General features: G+C 36.3%; 2 protein-coding genes across 2 annotated transcripts; both read right to left on the bottom strand.

The window, feature by feature from the left end:
• Nucleotides 1–262: 262 nt before the first annotated feature.
• On the bottom strand, nucleotides 263–3,780 carry LOC128682792 (ADP,ATP carrier protein-like). The gene is made up of 4 exons (XM_053767645.1): nucleotides 3,359–3,780; nucleotides 2,093–2,354; nucleotides 1,498–1,729; nucleotides 263–917 (listed from the first exon to the last, which is right to left on the bottom strand). Exons 1-4 carry the CDS (start codon nucleotides 3,543–3,545, stop codon nucleotides 675–677), a joined length of 924 nt encoding a protein of 307 aa, XP_053623620.1. The 5' UTR covers nucleotides 3,546–3,780; the 3' UTR covers nucleotides 263–674.
• Nucleotides 3,781–4,753: 973 nt separating this feature from the next.
• Nucleotides 4,754–19,219, bottom strand: LOC128682791 (uncharacterized protein). Its single transcript, XM_053767644.2, has 12 exons — nucleotides 19,126–19,219; nucleotides 18,762–18,925; nucleotides 16,884–17,090; nucleotides 14,550–14,738; nucleotides 13,979–14,122; nucleotides 13,529–13,652; nucleotides 13,031–13,229; nucleotides 12,539–12,718; nucleotides 12,320–12,460; nucleotides 11,831–12,022; nucleotides 11,134–11,337; nucleotides 4,754–10,565 (listed from the first exon to the last, which is right to left on the bottom strand). The coding sequence occupies exons 2-12, from the start codon at nucleotides 18,913–18,915 to the stop codon at nucleotides 10,431–10,433; spliced, it is 1,869 nt and encodes a 622-aa protein (XP_053623619.1). The 5' UTR covers nucleotides 18,916–18,925; nucleotides 19,126–19,219; the 3' UTR covers nucleotides 4,754–10,430.
• Between the last annotated feature and the right edge of the window lie 2,395 nt (nucleotides 19,220–21,614).

Genomic DNA, 21,614 nt, shown 5'->3' with positions numbered 1-21,614 from the left:
AAAAAACAAGCTATTAAGCCACCTCTAGTCATTAAACTGATTTCATATTTGACAATGGTCCCTCACAACTTTCATGATATAATTAAATTTTAATTAATAAAATATGAATTTTCCCGACAATGACTGCTATAGTACACACGACTCTAGCCGTGCTCCTAATATGCTACCATCACAAAAAACAGCAGCCATTTTTTTCCCGTTTTGTCCCGTAGTCCAAATATAAAAGAATAGAAAAAAAGTCAACAAATAAAAATGCTTTGAGCAAAAGGGAATAAATAATATAATATAACGAAACAGAGGCATATAGTGACCTTCTTAATGTAGACAACACTATAAAAATTTAATTCACGCCAATTAAAAGGCACTAGAATGGACATAACGCACAGGAGTATCACAAACTTGCACAGTTCAACTATTACGAACTTACTAAACAGCGCACACAGTCCGGCCGGCAGCCACAACAGCAGTACGCAATTCCATTTTACGAGTCCAAACATTGAATGGGCAAAAAGCATATTAAAACATGTATTTGTACAAATTCAAATTCACACTACCTAAATAAACACTACGATTGGTTAATAAATTTATCTACACAATGGTAAATTGACACTAGACGTCAGTTATTGACACGACACAGGACTGTGTGGATGTTAAGACTATCTGCACTAAGTAAATCAAAGAACTTTCTTGATTTCGTCGTATAAAACTAGCACGAACGCGCCTCCGGTTCCCCTGAGCACGTTCGAGAAGGCCCCTTTGAAGAAGGCCCCAGGGCCCTCGGTTTTGAGTATCACAGCCCAGCAGTGGGCTGTGCTCTTGTACAGGCGCTCATTGACTGGTCGCCCCGACTGCATCATCATGCGTCGACGCACCGTGTCCAGAGGATACGATGTTATACCGGCCAGAGTCGTCACGGACTGTAAACAAATAGCTACTTAAAACCTGCCTTTTCATCGGTCAACAGCCCCTAGTTTCCGTGTGTAAATCATATAGGAAGTCGAGTCAGCACACACTTTTAGTAGACGTTACACGTACACTTACGTTTGAAAACCAGGGATTTACCATTATTATAAGCGTCTATTATCCTTATGGTTAGAGTTCATATTACAACGAGTGTGCTGTGGATGAATTAATATGTGTGACGCGTGTAATAACATTCCTTTTTTAAACATTAATGTCAGTCTTCTCAGTCACAAATAGTACATACGAAAAAGATGAAGTACTTAATTCACACTTTTGCATTTTTTTTTCGGATTTGCGACTAACGCCCGGTTTCTGAGTTTTTTAATGGCAGTTTATTTATTCGATATCGCTATTCGAATCACGCAATTGGTTGAAAACTGCCGTTAAACAAGTCAGAAACCAAGCATCAGACACGCAGAACCTAACCAGGGTGGCCGCCTAACGTAGTTTCATTTCAAACCTTATGCCGGCTATAAAAAAAACAAAGTTCGCATTAATCTATGGCGATAGTGTACAATGTATACTGCAACTAACCTGAGCAATAAGCCAAGTGATCAATAGCGGAGTATTCTTGGGGTCGGGCAACATGCCCCGCGCCGTGTCGTAGAAGCCAAAATACGTCGCGCGGTAGATAATTATACCCTGGACCGACACCAGGAAACCACGGTACAGACCCATTGGACCATCAGACGCCAATGTCTTCGTTAGGCAATGTATCAAGCCGTTAAACTCTTTCTCTTTACCTTTACCCACGTCAGCCGCTAATCTGTAATAAGTTTTATATAAGCCAAGAAGATTTGGTGCATGTTGCGATGGTTAGAATATGAACTATCATGTTCTCCCATGGATATCGTACGAAGCGACTAAGCTAAGTATATACAAGAGGGTTGTCACCAGGCGGGCGAGCGGCCGGCCATTAAACCACAACCGAAATTCCAAAAACCTTGGACACTTTCAGTAAAAAAGGGACGTAATTAAATAAAAGTAATGAATTAAATTGACAATATTATCATGTTTTGCCTGAATTGAATTTTTTACCTGATCAAACAGCCAACATATGAATTTTCATCCATAAACAATTAGTTTAAAATGCAACAAAAATTAATACTATTAACTAATAATTCATCACCTGGTTCTAGCAAAGTCCAAAGGATAGACGAAGCACAGCGAGGTGGCTCCGGCAGCCCCTCCCGACGCCAAGTTACCAGCGAAGTATCTCCAAAACTGTGTGTTTTTGTTTACGCCTTCCAGAAACACACCCTTGTACACATCTTTAAACGCAAAGTTGAGGGCCTGTGTTGGGAAGTATCTGATCACGTTGGCCAGGTTCCCTCGCCAGAACGACCCTATGCCCTGTTCCTTTGGGATACGGATGAAGGCGTCCACGATACCTGGAATCAAAAAGACGACCATCGTGCGAGAAAATTCGTATTATGATTGCGAAAATAATAAAATACTTCAAAAGAAGACTACCTAAATAAATTGGCTTCCATTCTGTAGCTGTGCGTACAAATGAAAATTATCGAATTCGATAGTACCTATTCTACAGATTCCTAAAACTCCTCCAAAATTTAAAAATAAATGTGTTTCGCTAAACACTATTTGTAATAAGTAGATACAATTATCACGATAACAATTTGTTTGAAATAATAACTACTCCTCTATTAATCTAAATACCACTAGTTTCTATGATTTTGCTTACAGGCCTATATATAGCGCCCCACTGTTGCATGAAGACCTCCTCTCATTATCACGATGCAATTTGAAATAGTGGGTGGTATAATTTTCTCCCAAAATATAATTTAATAAAGTTTGTTTTAATGTCGCCACACAAAACTATGGAAATAAAAAAGTTGAAATATATAGGGAAATTCTTGATCGTTAGCAAGGCTTAGCCTGTAATGGAAAATTATGAAACTGAATTAATAGTAACTGTATTAAATAAGTAGTACTTACATGTTTTATTTCGTAAATTCAATAATCCTTATCATTACATTATTTTATACATTATTTTTTAGATATTTGTAAAAATTTAGTCCCCAATTCCTCTGCTTCCAGGTCTATTTTATTACTAGTATAACAAACAGTAGACAAACTGGCTTGTCTATCACATTAAGATATTTATTGAACACTAATAACCTTATTAATAACCAATAAAGTATTTTATAAAATTCACAAGAGTTATAATTTCAAGAGAAAGAAAAATACGTGGTTAGTTTTGTAAGGCGAACGTAATCAACGCAATAAGTTTTGAGAATGGGCGGACTAATGTAGACAATGATAAATTAAATTGCATTGTAATTGTGGCATTCAATACGGACAAACAACCATTCAAAACAAGAGACTACACATTTTGCGTAAATTCTGACCTAAAGTATCCCTGCATCGCCTTTACCTTTATACCGTTGGTCAGCCGAAATCTGTTTGCTGACATGTTGCACCTGAAGAATCAACTTAACCCGCTCGATAGGAGCCACTGCAGTCTTTGACACAGCCGCAGACACACCACCAGCTATGAAATCCTTCACGAATGCTGACGTCTCCGGCCCTTTCTTCTCTCCGTCCTTCTTCTTATCACCCATGTTCTCACTTCAGAAACTTTAGGTAGGTATATATACAAAGTCACTAAATTTAAATATTCAATACCAGAACCATGACTCCTACTCTTAACACAGCTTACACTTCGATAAACATTACTACACCATCCGTTTTGCTAGAGTCCACCGAAATTTGTACAGTTAAATTTGTTTTTATTGAAGTATTTTTTCTTGTACTTTTCACTTTTGGCAGATATTACAAAAGACGTACGTTTATTTTCTATTCGAATTTAGAATAAATTTGACGTGTGTCTATACACTAAACAGAATGTATAGAAAAAACCACAGATAAAAACATCAGTTTACTGTGGAAAGGACGGAACAGACTTACGGGAAAATGTGAGGAAAGTATACCTTCAATGTAATGTTCTAATATCTGTGGCTATACCATACATTCTTAGGGAAATTATATAGGAATTTAAATATTGGACGCGACGCTACATTTGATAGATTTAGCAATCGGTTTCTGAATCAAATTTCATATCTTTTCATTTTAGAAATCCACATAACTTCTATATTATTACTATTATGATTATTATCATATAATTATTATAATATGTCATCAAAACAAGAGCAGTTATACAACCATGTATAATCTTGTTCTAAGTAATAGGTACTCAGTTTAATAAGAATGTCAGTGATAACAAAAAAAAATGAATTTTCATACTTGAACCTACTTTTAATTACACCGTCTCTTACAAACTCATTCGTAAGGTCAATCTTAGCCAAATAGATTTTATTCGTCGACACTTTAATATACATATTTCCACAACATTACATTGAATCTGGTGAAGCACAATTTCCTGTGGCATTTTATACTTTCGCTACGAATTAAAAGAAATTAAGGAAAAGGTACGAAAATGTGAAATTAAATTTTGCTAGCAAAGCCGAATGAATAAAATGTGTTACTGTAATTAACACACTCGAAAAATATATGTTCATATGAATACAACAACCTCCAACAAAAAATATCACATGAAACGTCATATTTTATGGCCACAAGACGTTTGACGCTAATAATAAAATTATAGTTCACAAGTTGACGCATGAACGCAGACCCAACGCAAGCGAAATTATTGCCTAAGTACAAATTATTCAAGCTTCTGAGTGCCAAACCTACGATAATAGTTGTGTAGTGACAAATTGGTGGTAAGGTATGTCCGGTATGTGTGTGTTAATAAATAAAGTCACTGTTTTTAATTTTGATCCTTTATTAATATTTACAAGACAACGATCAAAATTGGGTGAAGATGTAAGAACCGAAGGTTTCCGGAATATTTTGGAGACCACATCGTACATAAATAAAATGGTGTAAGTAATTAACGGTAACCTACGAGAATGACGTAACGGGCCCTAGTTCTATCTGTGCATGCAATACATATTAAAATACATATTTCATCTGTATATAATAATATAAATTAAGATTTAAATTGAACTACATTGTTATTGCCTGTAATAATAACATTTTATAGGTAAATAGTTACAACATAACCAGTATAACCATAGTTTTTTGTCAAGAACATTCTAGGGTTGCCAAAAAAATCAACCACTATTATGTTGTAATAGATAGCAAGTTATTGCAACTTCAGTCTGTATGGAATTACGTGCTCTTTCATACAAGAACCTCTTGCCTCTTGGGATTTATTGATTTGGTTAACCCTGGCTGGGTTAGCCAAATCAATAAATCCCAAGATGCATTATCACATGTATACTCTGGAGAAGCTTAAGCCCGGTTGGCATTTTGATTAAATGTATTATGTACACACTGTGGACAAGCTGTGATTAGAGCGTGTCCAAGTATAGTACTTAACACCAGTAATTAACACTTCCACATAACCTAGTCATAATGCAAACCGGGCTTTAGCAACAGGAATATTACGCAAAGTTCAATGAACAATGCAAAGCACCAGTTGGACCATGGTTGCTTTGTAAGACTGTAATATCACACTCACAACACTATATATAAAACAGCGTATTAACATGACAGAGTTGTCGTGTTAACATCAGTACAGTAATCGGTGGGCGAAGTGCGGGTTAGCATTTCACTTCTCACCATCGAATATATTCGAAATGAGACACACCGAACCAGTCACATTGCGCCATTTTGACGCAACGACAACCAAACTGAAATGCCATTGTTCGCTGCGCCACATTTCGAATAGATTCGTGTGTTCCCTCGGTGTATGATAACATGACGGCAAATAGCATTGGCGCTACTTTAGAATAGACGTGAACAATTAATTCATACTGTTGGAATTTATTGTTTATGTGTACATACAATAAAATGCTATTCCTAAGTCATCTGTTCTGCCATCAAAAGCAAGTGAGGCCGCATCAAATTTTTATCAACGCCAAATAAAAGCGCATCTCGAAGTATTTATATTTTGAATTTTGAAAAGAAATGTTGCCCCCATCTTGCTTATATTGCGGCAGTGTTAGATACCACTTTATTGGACTTTTCTTTTTGACTTTTCTGGCAACACCTATTATTCGCGCGCTATATCTAAAAATGGTTAACCGTGAATATAATATATAATATGAAATGGGTGTATAACATGTTAAAAATATACAATCTTACAATCGTAACATGTAGGGTGAGGCAGCACGGCATCATAAAAATACGCTATTGGGAACTATGTTTAAGGCATAATTTCGCTACCTATTACTAGGGGTCACTAGTCAATATAAGCTATGGTTATATCAACGTGCTACTGTTTATTTTATATTACTTGGTTTCTTATAAGTACATAAACCAACCTTCCATAGCTGAAAATGATGAAATGCATTTGTGAGTAATTAAGTTAAATTACCTGTGGTTGTGTTGTCAATAGACTTTGTTTTGTTACTGTTCAACCCATGATAAAATAATTTTCCGGATCACACTCCGTAAAAATAAAACGCAGTACATACTATTTAGCTTTACACGCATAGCTTTATATGGAATAGTCACTACATGTGTTTTTCCACAACGCGACAACACGCAAAAATCGGCCAATCGTGGGCGTCCGCAGAAACAGAGCCATGTGATTGTTACATCTCGTGGGAAAACACCTTTAGCCTAATAATGGTCGAGTTACATGAATTTTAATGTGAGCCCTGTGGTTGGATTACGGATAATACTAATTAACATTATACTTACGCAACAAATGCTATCGTTAGCTCGGCTTGTCACATGTGTTATTTTTTAAAAGTACAAATCGTATTTAAATTTAGAATTCAATATTTAAGCAATGAAAATTTTAAGTTATGCATAATGTTTCATGTGAAAACATGACCATAGAAGTGGCACAACATTATTGGCCAGGCAATAAATAAGTTAACTGTTTATCCTACCTATTTAAATCGTACAGTTGAAATTTGAGTATTGTTTTTACAAAATAACACACATGTCAAACACGTACGGAAAATAAATACGGATAGCGTTTTCAGCATACAGTAAATTTTCGTGTGGCTATCTTATCGTTATATTATTAGAAAAATCTAACATTATTACATTTTTCAAATAATATAGTCATGGACATGGCGAAAATATGATTTAAGGTGAACTTGACACGCCATTTTACTACAATTATTTTAACACCACTATTATTAATTATTATTAGGCAGCCGAAATAATCACAATTCTATATTTGTCGATCACAAAGTGGTATAAGCGACTATCTCCGTCAACAGTGGTTCTAAAACATATTTACATAACTACTTACGTTCAATGGTGTAAATTGGTGTATATTTCTCACTATTGTACACAACACAAGCCACTCGTTCAGATATAAATTAGCATCCAAATGTTAAATTTATTATGGGTGATTATAAAATGCGCGTACGCGTGCCAAATCAAAGCTATGTGCAGTGAAATTCAGTATGATATAATTGTTAGCCATAAGAAAACAACATAATGATATAACTGTATTATAAAGTCATAGGTTATATACTAAAGACACCGCCGCCATAAACACGCTCGACCAACTCAAAACAGATGCCTAAGAGAGTGAACGTACATTGCGCAGTTTGTATCTGTGCTTTTCATTTCCGCAAGAAAAAACCAGCATTGTACGTCGAAATTTGCCAAATTGTCGTTACTTTTCAGCTGGTATAAGTTCCTTTTTTGAATATTTGTGATGTGTGTATGAGGGCAGAGTGATCAGCACTGAGAGAGGTCATTGAATGCACATCGGAAGCATTTTTGGCAAAGAATAATGAATGAAAAGTTTATTCACCTGAACGATGGAACAAATGGATGTTATGTAATTTTAACATAATCCCAGCGACCTTACACTAAAGTACTTCGCATTTTTTAAATATACCAAGGATAGCTAAAATATTTCAGTGGGCCTTCAAGTATTAACATTTCAGCGCACACTTGATGAGACATGATATATTAAGGCCCGTGACCACCGAACACATATGCGGCATTTACGTTAACTTTACTTAAGTACTGCAGATTGATTCGGTGTGCACGAGACTTTTTGTTACTGCCATAGCAGTCCCGTGTCCTCCTGAATGTTAATTGATGTATAATCCAGATATTGTGCTTAGAGTTAGAGTATGTAAAAACGTACCATTAATGCAATAACACAATAAACAATAAAATATTCGGCGAATCACTATATAATAATTGATTTGGAAATAATATACAATAACAACAATTATACGTAAATTGGCGGGAAGTTAACATAAATATATCGGTCAGGAATTTCCACCGGTACGATTAATAACATGATATAGTTCCAGACCGATTGTGAATGTTTAAAATTAGATAATTTCATAACGTTTACATTTTGACAACATTTTGAGAGAGCGAATACTGATGTTAAAAGAAATTAAAGCCAAGGTCATCATAGGCTCAAAGCCTATAGATATAGAAAAAAGTGTAGAACATCTAAGCGCCTACGGCTCAAGACACCACAACTAAAACAACCGAATATTAAAGTGGAATTAAGGTGATTGATGACATCTGTTTCAAGGAAAAAATAAAACAGCCTTGAGACAAAGAGCCTCAACTCGAGCGACCAAATTCAAAATGGCGCCGGACTTTACAGGTCTGGTTATGAGAATCACATTGGTTGTGGCTAAATGGTTTACGCCTATGATGTTTAACTTTGAAAATTACAAATTGTGCAAAAAAGACGTCCTGCGAAATGGAAAGATATCGGACATTTTGCGATTTGGACAATTTGAAAACTGTAACGGCGGACACTAAACCCTCGTGCGCTGAACAACCACAAATAGATTAATTTTAAAGTACAACAAGGTTCGCAAGAAGCATGCGACAATCTAAGATCAACCTATTCACAATATCTCTAGCTGGACATTTACTCATGCATAAAGATATAGACATAGCTGAATTTGATATTTCTAATCCTAATTCTGCCAATCACAATAAATTCAATCAAAATTTAGTATTATCCGAGAAGCTGTTAAATGGGAAGTCAATTGCCAAAAATGTTAATAAGCCTATCCAAAAATATACATTATACATTACACTAATGACGTCATCATACATTGGTGTGCGTACACAATCGAGCGAAAAATCTATAAGCAAAATATATTCATGTATTAAGTTATTGTTAATATTGCTTTATGGACCCTTTACATTATATTGTGGACAGTTTAAACTGTCTTTACGCTACTTTTAACGATTTAAGAGCCAGGCCCCATTGTTGTTTCGTCGTGCTCCGTTGGTTTCCATATGTTTAACAATGACGTGCGTTGACGTACACACGACATTTACATGCAATTTGCGCGTCGTCCGTCGACGGACGTCAAAACAACGGAGCACGACTGAGAGATGGGGCCGCGTTCTAATCTGGCCTCGATGAACTTTTTATCACATTTTTGTTAAATGAGAAATTTCATTTTTTTTTTTTTGTAACATTCATGCCAAGGCCAGTAGATGTCGTGGAGATCTGCACGAGATAATGAGAATTCATTTTCTCATACTGTGCTGTAACAGAGATAGTCGAGAATCGTTAAGCTAATAGCCGAATCGATGAAGCGTACTCCTCGACTTAGAATCACGATAATGAACTTGCAACCCATTCGATAAATTTAAGTTCAGTTCAGTTTTTTAAAGTTTACATGTTAGCAAAATCAAGGCATTGTATTAAGCTAGTTTTAGCCATATCTTGAAATGTTTTCATTTATTTGTGAAATATTCGACAGCAGTGACTCATTGAGCCAAATCATACTCTGCTTCAATATCGACCATCGAGTTTCGAAAGTGAAACGAAACGAACCAATCTATGTGACATTGTGATGCGACGACAACCACACCGCAATCCGATTGGTAGCTGCGTCTCACTTTGAAAACTTTCGGAGTTTATTTACGGTCTATATACTATCGATATTTACGACTAATCGCCGCAACGTTTGGCGAACATGTAAACGTACTGTAAGGCCCGCCACATAACATTTTCCGTGTTAAGTACCAGCTTGAAGTGAACACAGCGTTGTGGACTGTCGATAAGACTCCGAAAGCTAAGCAACATTAGAGAAACTGTCCAATAGTGTTCAAAATCAATAATTCATTCATTTTAGATACTAATACACAGTAAATATTAGATTTTGATGTCATCAACAAAATCTGGTTTTGAGATAGCTATCAGAGGGGTTAGTGCGGGTTAGCATTTCACTTCGCCATTTCACATCTCACTATCGAATCGATTCGATGGTGAGATGTGAAATGCTAACCCCCACTTAGCCCGTAGTAATTCTTTCTTGGCGCATTCTGTCATTATTTCGACAGCTCAGTTTTCGGTGTCACGTAATTATCGATCAATTAGAATTATATCGCGGGCGTTTTGTAGAAATCTTTCTAAGTTAACGTCAAAGTACGCCCAGACTCAGGCCCATGTAAGCTAAGGAATTTCACTATTTTCGCATCCTGGCTGCGTTGTCCGCGTTGTCCTTAAGGATCTTGGACTTAAGGTGGTCCTTGTACTTAAGGATGCCTCCCTCCCATTTTGTGACGGTCCCATTCTCGCAAATCCAGATTTCTTCTGCGACCTGTAATCAGTAATATTATATGTACACAAAAATCTATATAACAAAGAGAAAGTGTTCTGAAGTTTGTGCAAAAAGTGCCCCATTATTACCAATCAACTTGGGGCAAAAATAAATTTTTTGTGTGTATGTTTGTAAAGCGATAACTTTGGAACCGTTGGTCTGATTTTGATGAAATTTATAAGGTGTGTAGGATCTGTCAATATAAAATTTTAAGTTCTTGGGGCAACAAAATCGATTAAATTGTCAATTTTATAAAAAAAAAATGTGTTCGCGAGGTCTAAGTTCGCAAGTTCGCGGCGAACTTCTAGTGTAATACGTGTCGAAGATGCACTCAACGATGTGTGTTTTCGGAAATACACAGCAGATTTTCAAAAATCTTTCATCAGTAGGCAGCTCTATATTATTCCACTGACATAAGATACTTCTTATATCAACATTCATTATTTTTATTACTGTAACCCAAAAAGCAGCAGTTCAGCTAAGGTAAACCTGAATAAAGCCACAGATTTTCTCACCGCTGTTATGTTCGCCCTTTATGCTTTAGATTCCCAAAGATCTAAGTGGATACCTGGTTAATAAGCCTGAAGTCGTGGCTGACGAGGACCATGCCGCCGTCGAACTCGTTGACGGCGTCGGCTAAGGCGTCGATGGTCTCCATATCCAAGTGGTTAGTAGGCTCGTCCAGTAGCAGAAGGTGCGGGGTTTGCCACGCCAGCCACGCGAACACCACGCGGCAACGCTGCCCGTCGGACAACTGACGCATTGGACATACCTGACAAAGAGACATAGGTATAAAAATAACGTCATAATTTTCAGCCCTAAATTAAAATAATAAAACATCCTATACCCATATATGGTGTTTTATTATTTAATGTACGAATTCTATTTATTATGCACACAATACATGTTTAATCATTAAATTTTCGTCGTCATTTTCCAAAATGTACTGGACGGATTTGAATGCAATCCTAAAAGCTGAAATGTTGTAATTTTTATAAATTATAATAATTTTTATAAATATAAATTTTATAATATACTGAATTCCTACATCGGCGAAACTACTTATTCAACTAAAATTCACGGAAACCCCTTCTCATCTTTTTTCCATTAGACTACAGACGCCCCGCAATCTGGAACAACTTTCTACATCCAGTTGTTTCGCGCATTTGATATAATATCAATGATTGTATTTGTTTCTAGTATGAATAATTCCCATATGAATATCTTAAACGGCGAAGTAGTTTTAGGAATAAAATGAACCTTACTTGTTGTCGTCCAGTGAGGCCGTATCTGCCGATGATCTTCCTCATCTCCTCTCTCTCTCGCACTTCGGGGAACTCCTTCATCATGTAGTCGAGCGGGGAGAGGTCTAGGTCCAGCAATTCGTGTAAGTGTTGGTGGTACCGCCCGATGCGGAGATGGGAGTTCTTGCGGATCATACCGGTTGACGGCACCAACTGAAAGTTATTTGTTTTTATTTTTGAAAAACATAAAAGAAACGCTTCTGGCGTAATAGGACCAACATTGTTTAAATGAGTTTATTTCGGCATTACTTTTATGAATTTTTTGTTCCGAAGTACTCGGTAGTATATTTTTTGACAAATACTAAAATTGTCAAGTGAATGTCTAAATTCTAAAATGCTATGACTGCTATTATCTACTCATGCATTATTTTAAAATACATGGCGTGTGGTTCCGCCCTAAAGCAGGTCCACTCCATATCCACTGAAATATGAAATATTCACTACACTTACATCCCCATAGAGTAGCTTCAGCAAAGTGGATTTGCCCGCACCATTCGGTCCCACTAAGGCTAACCTTGTGTCTAGATCAATACCGAATTCTAGATTCTTGTAGATCCAGGGGCCGTTGTCTGAATACCTGAATGACACATTCTGAAAAAAAAACAGAAGAGTTAACAAAAAAAAAAGTAGTTCTCTGATATGAAGTTTTTTAGGTATATTGATACAAACCTGGACCATAATAACGGGCGGTGGTACTTTTCCACACGATGGGAAGTAGAAATTGAGGGTCTTGTCGTCGATGACCTTTTCTGTGAGGCCTTGGGCGATCATTTTGGCTAGAGTCTTCTCTTTGGACTGAGCCTGTCGAGCTAATTTGGCTGAGCCGTGACCAAATCTTGCTATGTAATTCTGTCGAAATAAATAAACTTTATTTTTCTCCACAACAATACTTTCTTAGCTAAGTATTGTACATTAAAATAATAAATATATAGGGGCAAAGCACACAGACAGATTTAGCCCCAAAGTAATTTCGAGACTTATGGAATACTAACTCAATAATACTATATTCTATAACAAATAGATATAGTAGAACATACAACACAGGTTGATCTAAAAAAAATATTTTTTCATCTTAACATAACAGGGGTCAGTTAGACTCATAAAATAAAAAGTTCCACATGTTAGCCATAACATTAAACCCACTTTAAGCCTAAATCTTACCTTCATATGAGCAATTTGGTCTTGTTCCCAATTGTACTGCTTCATTTGATTCTCCAGTAATTCGCAGCGGGTCTTGACAAACGCCTCGTAGTTCCCCGTGTAGTACTTGAGCCGGCGCTTACTCATGTGAACTATGTTCGTGCACACGCCGTTCAAAAAGTCCTGAGAGTGTGATATTAGCACTAGGATCCTTTTATAGCTGAGAAAGGAAAATTATTAAACATTATTTTGGGATACGAAGATAAATACTTTTACCTCGTTATTCATAGAAAAGTTAAAGCATATAATATGCTTAACTAAAGTATGTTTTGTCACTGTCACACTTTCGAGAACGAGACAAAATTTACTTTAGAGAATGCTTTATCTTTTTTATGAATTAGGGAGAGATGATGATGAATTCTAATGAGTTAGAGATCGGGCTCCGACGCTCTAATTGCTGAGGAAGAAACCGATTAAATGCTCAGACGAGAGACATGAATTCTAATGAGTGGTACTAACTGTTTGAGTTCCTCTTCAAGCCACACGCAGGCGTCTAGATCCAGATGGTTAGTCGGCTCGTCCAGAAGTAATAAATGAGGTTTCACGTACAACGCGCGAGCTAACGCGATACGCATCCGCCAACCTGAACATTGATACAAAAATACCCAATTAGATCAACAATTAACTATTATTTACCGAAAAACTTTACCATTGATATATTTAGAGTATATTAATAAAAAAAAAATAGCAGTAATAAGCTCATGTGTGCTCAATTTTACATCGATAAATACTAATATCTACTAAAATCAGATATAGTTTATATCTGATTATTTCATATAGTCAGAATTTGAATGTAACGCCAGCTCCGCAATGTATACCGAATCCGCCAAAGTTCGACAAACTCTTTAGCGACAGTGTGGAGCCGACATTTTTGGCTTGTTTGACGCAGTGTGTGTACATGAAAGTTACCTCCAGAGAAATCTTTGGTGGCTTTCTGTTGCATAGCCTTAGTGAAGCCTAGACCGTGAAGAATGTTGGCAGCGCGCGCCTCCGCCGTGTCAGCGCTGAGGTCGTCCAAACGCTCGTAGACATCCATTAGTTGCTCCTGGGCATCTGTACAAAATTTTGCACATATTAATCTTTATAAGATTAATTTATTACATACTTTTCACTCATGTGGTAATATTATACTGATAATTTTGATACTAGAAAGGATTAATGGAGAACAAATCAAATATTGTAAGGAATTTCGACGTACGTCAACGCACGTCAATGTCAAACCCTATGTAAAACAACAGAGCGGTAACGCGCTGCGACACCGCAACGGAGCGATCAGAAGGCATTTTGCATTTCACTCGAATCGATTTGAAGTGAGATGAAGCGAAGCGAACCAATCACATTGCGTGCTTTGTCGTTGGGTAACAATTGCGCACTGTGATTGGTTTTACCTGCGTCTCACTGTGAATCGACTGGATGGCGAGATATAAATAGCAAAGTCACACTACGCACACAGGCCTATGGCCATAATGAATTAACTGACCGTCATCTTCGCAATGCGCCAGTTCCTCAGCGAGTTTCTCTAACTTAATTCTTTCCTCGTCGACCTCCATCACGCATTGCAAAGCAGTCTTGTCTGAGGCAGGCATTTCCCTGGTCAAGTGGAAAATGTCGATGTGCTCCGGAATCGGGACCTCACGGCGGCCCAGGGCAGCTAGTAGTGAGGACTTCCCTGAGGACATACACAGAAAGTTAACATACAGACAGTACAGGCGCGGGGCCCCCTAAGGCGCGAGGCCCGTAGCATTTACTGCCTCCCTCCCTCCCTCTCCCACTCTCATCTTTGCTAGTTTCTTGTTGCATTCAGCGTAGTCGCTTTGTAACCAATGGAGTCATAACTACACTGATATTTAGAATGAAGCACATTATGCCATATGATATAGACAGAGAGCCAAGCCTAACTTGCAAAGATTAGACAAAATTCACACAGAACACAATAAATTTTAAATAATATACATACATACAGACAATAAATATATATTGTTGAAATAGGCATTGCTTATATGCAATACCAATACAACGTAACTAATTTATAGGTACATGTCATGTAATAAGGAACAACATTGTACAATTGTCGGTGCTTCAGAGCCCCCTGAGGATAGAGGCCCTGGGCACTGTCTGCCACTATTGTGAAGACGTTACAATCGCCATACGTATTACATACATGCAATTTTTTTTTGTTCATTTTGATACTCGCATTGCACGGGACTTCCCGCGCCCGCGTGGGCCAATTAATCAACTGTGAAAGCCACATTAAATCATTTTGTATGTGCAATCTGAGTGCAAACATACAGACAGACACACAATAACGAAGTCAGTGACATGTTTATCAAAACAAATGCACAAAACATATAGCAACTATTTTATATTGTTTAGCGGCCGCCCGAGACTTGTTTTTCACGATAAAAGGTGGTTTATTCATAAAAAACATATCAGAATACAAATGGTTCTTGCGTTTTTATAGTACTTCTACAGATATTATAAATATCCTGCTATTCATAAAAAGTTAAAACATAATATACTATGGATTTTCTCTTTAGGTCAATGCCACATTTTATAAAGTGCGTTAGTTACAGAAGTTATTATGCTTTAATTGTTTTATAAATAACAGGGATAGATATTAAGTATAGAAAAACAATATGAAATATAGTTTCGCGTACACAAGCCAGCCAAATAGCCTTCGCTGCTGCACTTCAACTTAATGCACTGTATGATTGTGATCGATGACCTTGTGATTGCAACACTGTTGTATAACAAAGCAATGTAAACAGTGCAGTTGTTGAAATTAGAATGGTGTATTAAAAACTAAAAATAAACTATTTAGGAATAAAGCACCTTTTGTTTTTCAAAATACTGTTCATTGGAATCTGAAGCAGCAATGGTTATCGAAAAGTCCCAGGTCCAATCGTAATCTACCACATGAGTTCGAAAAACGAATTGTGTTTTTTTTTAAATCTCAATGTGCAATCATTCGTTTCTTCTTGTTTTTCATTAAAAACAAGAAGAAACGTTGAAGAAAAACTTCGTAATAAAATCTGCATACTAGCATGGTCCGCTTTCCTACTTTTTCTCCTGCACTTCGGTCTTTGCCATCCTTAGTTATAAGACCATTGGCACACATATTATATGTACGTATGACGACATCGAGCCAACATTTCGCTTAGCTGAACATAGACTAAGAAACCATGTCTGACCTTCTGTAGTATAAAAGTACAAAATTTCACCCTGTATATGAGTCAATCGAAAACAAGGAAATGGGTATTTTATTTATAAAAACGCCATAAAAAAAATATATACAGTTCTTTGATTGCATTTGGGTTAATTTTCGACTCCGCAACAATAAACACATTATTTTTTTATATGTCGCCTAAAATTGGGACCTTTCCCCAGACCATTTAGCCTTAAGACCGCGCATCACGTGTATATCCATTCGCCGAGCTATGGACGTTTCATAAGTAAAGGTTGGTTATCTTAAGTTATGCAAGACAGGATTTCCCGAAACTTCCATGAGTATGGGAATACGAAACATCAAGAAATCCATGAAAGACTGTGTGCCCTTGATCGAGACCTGTGTCAATGAATGATCTATCCATCAGTGGATAACTAAATCCCAACTAATATTATAAATGCAAAGGTAAGTTTGTTTGTTACCTCTTCACGCATTATCTACTGGACTGATTGTTATGAAATTTGGTACACGGGTAGAAAATAAACTGGAATAACACATAGGGCACTTTTTATCACAAAATTCATACAGGAGCGAAGCTACGGGGCGCAGCTAGAGGCAAATAAAAAAGGGTTTGACAAAAATACCCACCACAGCCATTAAGACCGACCAAGCCATATCGTCTCCCGCAGTTGAGCTCGAGTAGCGTGTCCTGCAGCAGTTCACTACCGTAGAAGGTAATGGAGAAGTTGGCTATCTTGATGTCTCGGGACCGCGGGTGGACAGCCAGCGATCCGGTGCATGACCGCGCTTCGGAGTTCATCTTCGCTTCCTCTTCCAACTTGAGACATAGCGCCTCTAGAAAAAAAACAAGGCATTTAATTCAATTCTTAATTTCATTCTTCTAAAAATCAAAATAGGATAGGACAACAGTTTTTCTCCACCTTAACTGGTGTGAAGACTTGGTGTGATGGTGGGTAAGATTTATATTAATGGGAGTGTGATTCCACACTAGAACAGAACAACTTTATAGCCCCGTGGTAGTCGTACAAGGTGATAACTCAGTCACCTGTCAAGGCCTTAAGATCTTATAAAGGCAACATCATTCCATAAAATGTTTATCGGCAGGTGGTCGTAAAATCACAGCCAAGGAAAGACATAGAAGGATTTGATAATATCAGTAGATAAGTAACCATGCTTACTCTATGGAACTCATTTGGCCAAATTTTTATTACTTTTATTTAATTAACAATAAAGTTAATCAAATAAAACTAAAAAATACTAAGCCCAACATATATATCTTGGTGTCGTCAATCATTAACCAATCAACTTTTTATTGCAATGTCATGGACCAGTAAACATTGTCATTAAAAAAGCACTTATTGTTGTGTATTGCAGTGTCCATTGGGTGTCCAAATAGTGATGTAACACTTCTTTCTTAAGAAGCATTTAAAGCAATAAAAAGTATTTGATTCCTATTGTTGTTTCCCTGCTGAGCTAATTTCAATTGATCATGACAAATTGAATGAAGGAAAGTTTCAAATTTTTTTTTATAGCTGACTAAGGTGTAAAAAGCCTTGACAGGTGATAGGCAACAACAGCATTTCCTGTGAGGGTAAACATCAAGCAGGTACAAAATTCTGGACTGGAGTTAAAAAAATGCCTACCTATCTTCGTTGGAAACAGTAGTGATAATATGTATCTTACCACTGAGATGAAGGATGAAGACCACTCCACCAAAAAATTCATCTCTTTCTTTTTTTGATCCATAAATTGTATATCACATTGAATTTGAAATGTAAATTAAATACATGTGTGATAAGTACAACAAACAATTTAAACAGCTACTTACATATTTATTTTAAGGTTTTACAGAAAATCTGATAAGCGATTTACAATAATAAACAACTGAACATCTTGTTTGATGAACAAAAGACAACATTGAACAACAAAACTATGACATTCTATGACATTCTTCGTAGTTCTACTTAGAAACATGTAATTTTCAGAACTTTATAGCCATTTGTTGTTGTTATTTATATTTTTTATGATGTTACACTACAGTTGTTTATATTTTTTATGATGTTACACTATAATGTAAATAAGTGTAATAAAATTTTTGAGAAATTTATAGTTTTGTGTTCCAGTCCAGAGACATTTCTTCAGAATGAGAACTTTTTTATTTTACTTCTTTTGCACACTAATTGATAGCCAAATGTAGCAAATAATCCAAGATAGAATAAAATCCACACCATGTATAGGTATTTATGTGTACAAAATTAAACTGATTCAGATAAAAAGCAGCATTACTTACTTGTTTAAGAAAACTGAATCATGCATAATTATTGAAAAATTATTTGTTTTATTGTGGCGTGTACTTGGAACTAAGATGAATCATTGATTCCATCTATGGAAATTATAAACCTTTTTAGGTTAGGATACAAAGTTACTAAATAAATTACTTATGTGCTACCCTGAGAAAGCCTGTATAATTACTGCATATTATATGAGATAAATCAAATGACTCACCTTCAGCGGTCAACTCTCGGTCTTCCTTGACGGTACCGTTGGTCGCGGAGTCGCCATTCTCGTCGTTGGTAACCCTCGCCACGGTTTTTTTGTTTCTGTTACTAGCTTGTTCCTTCTTCTTCTGTTGTGCCCTTTTCTTCGCGTCCGACGGCATTATTTCTAAACTGCAACAGACATATTTAACTTATAGGTACAGGTAGTTACCTCAAAGAACTAAAAACTAATCAATTCATTCAGAAGATATTTTGCACGTTTCTTTCATAACCTGCCACTTAAACAAATCACTCATTAACTAATCTGGGTCTTTCGCCGACGAAATTACTGAAGTTAAATGTAGGAATAATAGCTGAAACGATATTTTTACCTAAATAGTTTTATCGAAATAATAAGGTAGTACTTGTCCGCGTCTACACGTGCTGCCTCAAAAGAAAGACATTTGCTCCCAAATGTCGCACTTGAAATTAGAAAGAGAAAGATGATTTTCATAGACTATCAAAGACAATCGGACATACGTCAAATTATTTTTATGCTCTACGTTTTATGTTGTTCGTTTCGTTCGTTTCATTCACGAACGCGAATATGTATGATATGGTAAGGTTCCATAGATTTAAAAGGGCCCCGCGCGCGGCCCCTATTCCGATTTGTATTTTAAGAAGGACCACGCGCGCTATAAAATACGTAGGTACCTACCTATTTTTAGAAAGAATAGTGCCAGTCATTAAACATCCTGCGAAAGTTCGTTATGTAATGTGTATATGTAGTTTTTTACTCTTCCACGCAAAATGTACTGAACGGATAGTTACGAAATTTGGTATACGGGGGTAGAATATAACCAGAAATAAGATTTAGGATACTTTTTATCCCGAAATTCCCATTCCACGGAAGCGCAGCTGGTAAGCATATGCTTATGTCTGTACCGTCGAGTATTGAAATTGCCCTATTTATTAATTGATGCTATAGATTCACCTTTCGATCAAATCTATCTATCAATCCAATCTATCGATCAAGACTTGCTATAACGGAATTTACCTGGGGTTACCGGAAGTTGTCTTTTTTTATAAAAAGTTAGGATTTAGCTCTTTGTCAGAAAAAAAATCTTTATTATATTTTATGTTTTAATAATATGTAGGTAGTGTATAATTTCAACAGACAATAACACAGATTTAAAATATTATATCAAACCAACTATAGCTTGGAAATTCATTGATATATAAAACACATTATTTTTATACCAATATACTAATGAATTTTCAAGCTTGAATACTCTTATTTTGAGTAGATTTTTAAATCTTAAACAAAGATAGGCAAATACAGGGTGTTAGGGTGAACACCGTTATCTTCAAATCAGAGGTTTAGTATCATGAGTAAAGTACAAAACCTATGAAAATAACGATTTTTTTTTACTAAAAACGTGTTATGTATTTATAAATGGAATAATCGTTAGTTTGTCGGTTCCACACTATCGCGGAAAAATTTGCCTACCTTTGACGGATTCGGCATACATTGGTTTTTAATAGCGGTAAATAAAAGCACTTATACTAACTACGCAATTTTCATCATGCATCTCGTCGGCGTTCGATCTCTCGAATCTCAATAATGTGGGACAAGTGTAGGTAGAGTGGAAGATTATCAGTGGCTGAAAGCGGGGCGGACAAACCGCGTTGCGACTGAGTAATAGGCGGTATAAGATATACTAGCTTTTACCCACAACTACGTGAGTAAAATCACGTTTCCCGTGGGAATTTTAGGAAATCCCTTCTTAGTACTCTCCTACTTTATTTCAGCTTTCTACGGCCAGTAGTTTCGGCTGTACGTTGTCTGTCAGTCAGTCACTCAGTGACGGATGAGTTTTATATATGATTAATGTTGTATCATTGAAGATTAAATATTCGTGGTTTAAGTGACAACGGTATTTACACTGCCACCCTGTATAAAAGTACATAATACAATTTTCATTGTTCATCTAACTCTATGCCACTGTAGAATGAAACATGGGAAGCTAAAGCTCACTGTATCTAATATTACCAACTAGTTATCTGACTTTTAACAATGGTATATTTAAAGGGAAATACAATAAATACTGTAAATCTATTTTAAGATGTGTAGTGAATAGAAGAATGTGCTTATTAATAGGTAAGATTCATCCGACACGTTAGAGATTTAAAGAGCTTAATTACTATCTAGTTTCTCCTAAAATCTTAAATTATAGCCATGAATCTGGAACTATGTTTTATTGAATTCAAGAGGACGAATGTCGTGCTTTGCGGCATGAAGTTCGTCAGACGTACCTACAAAGTTATCAAACTCCCTTTATTTGATGGCATAATGATGGTTAACGCTACAATAATAAGAGCCAAAGCTAAAACAATGGCCTAACGTTGAAGTTGTGCCCAGTGGTGTAATTACATGGTGGCAACTCGGACACTTGCCACAGGCCCTATTCTAAAGGGGTCCCCGCTCATAAAACACCACCGTTTTAAATCTTATCCGAGTATGGATGATTGTTTCTCGTCAGAATATGCCTCCAGCTCCATAAGGATCTAGTCGCCATTGTGTGCAATGAAGCAATAATTTTATTGGCTGCCAATGCTTGTATTATCTGTTTTTTGTATCTTGAAAACTAAATTCATTAAATGAAAAATTCTTATGAAGGCCCAAACCATAACGGTCAAAGATTTAAGCTATTTAGGTAATTTATTTAATTTATTTCTAAGATTTTTTAACAAATATACTTACTATATATATTAGAATGCAGTTTAAACGTACCTTACGTAACCTACGTAAAGAGGTATTTTCTGTTATTATTATTAGATATTCGTGTGTAAAGATTACTCGGCAAAATGTGTTATATAT

Source organism: Plodia interpunctella, chromosome Z, assembly GCF_027563975.2.
Source record: "Plodia interpunctella isolate USDA-ARS_2022_Savannah chromosome Z, ilPloInte3.2, whole genome shotgun sequence".
Classification (NCBI taxonomy): Eukaryota; Metazoa; Arthropoda; class Insecta; order Lepidoptera; family Pyralidae; genus Plodia; species Plodia interpunctella.
The sequence above is the reverse complement of the archived record's forward strand: the minus strand, read 5'-3'. Positions and strand labels throughout refer to the sequence as shown.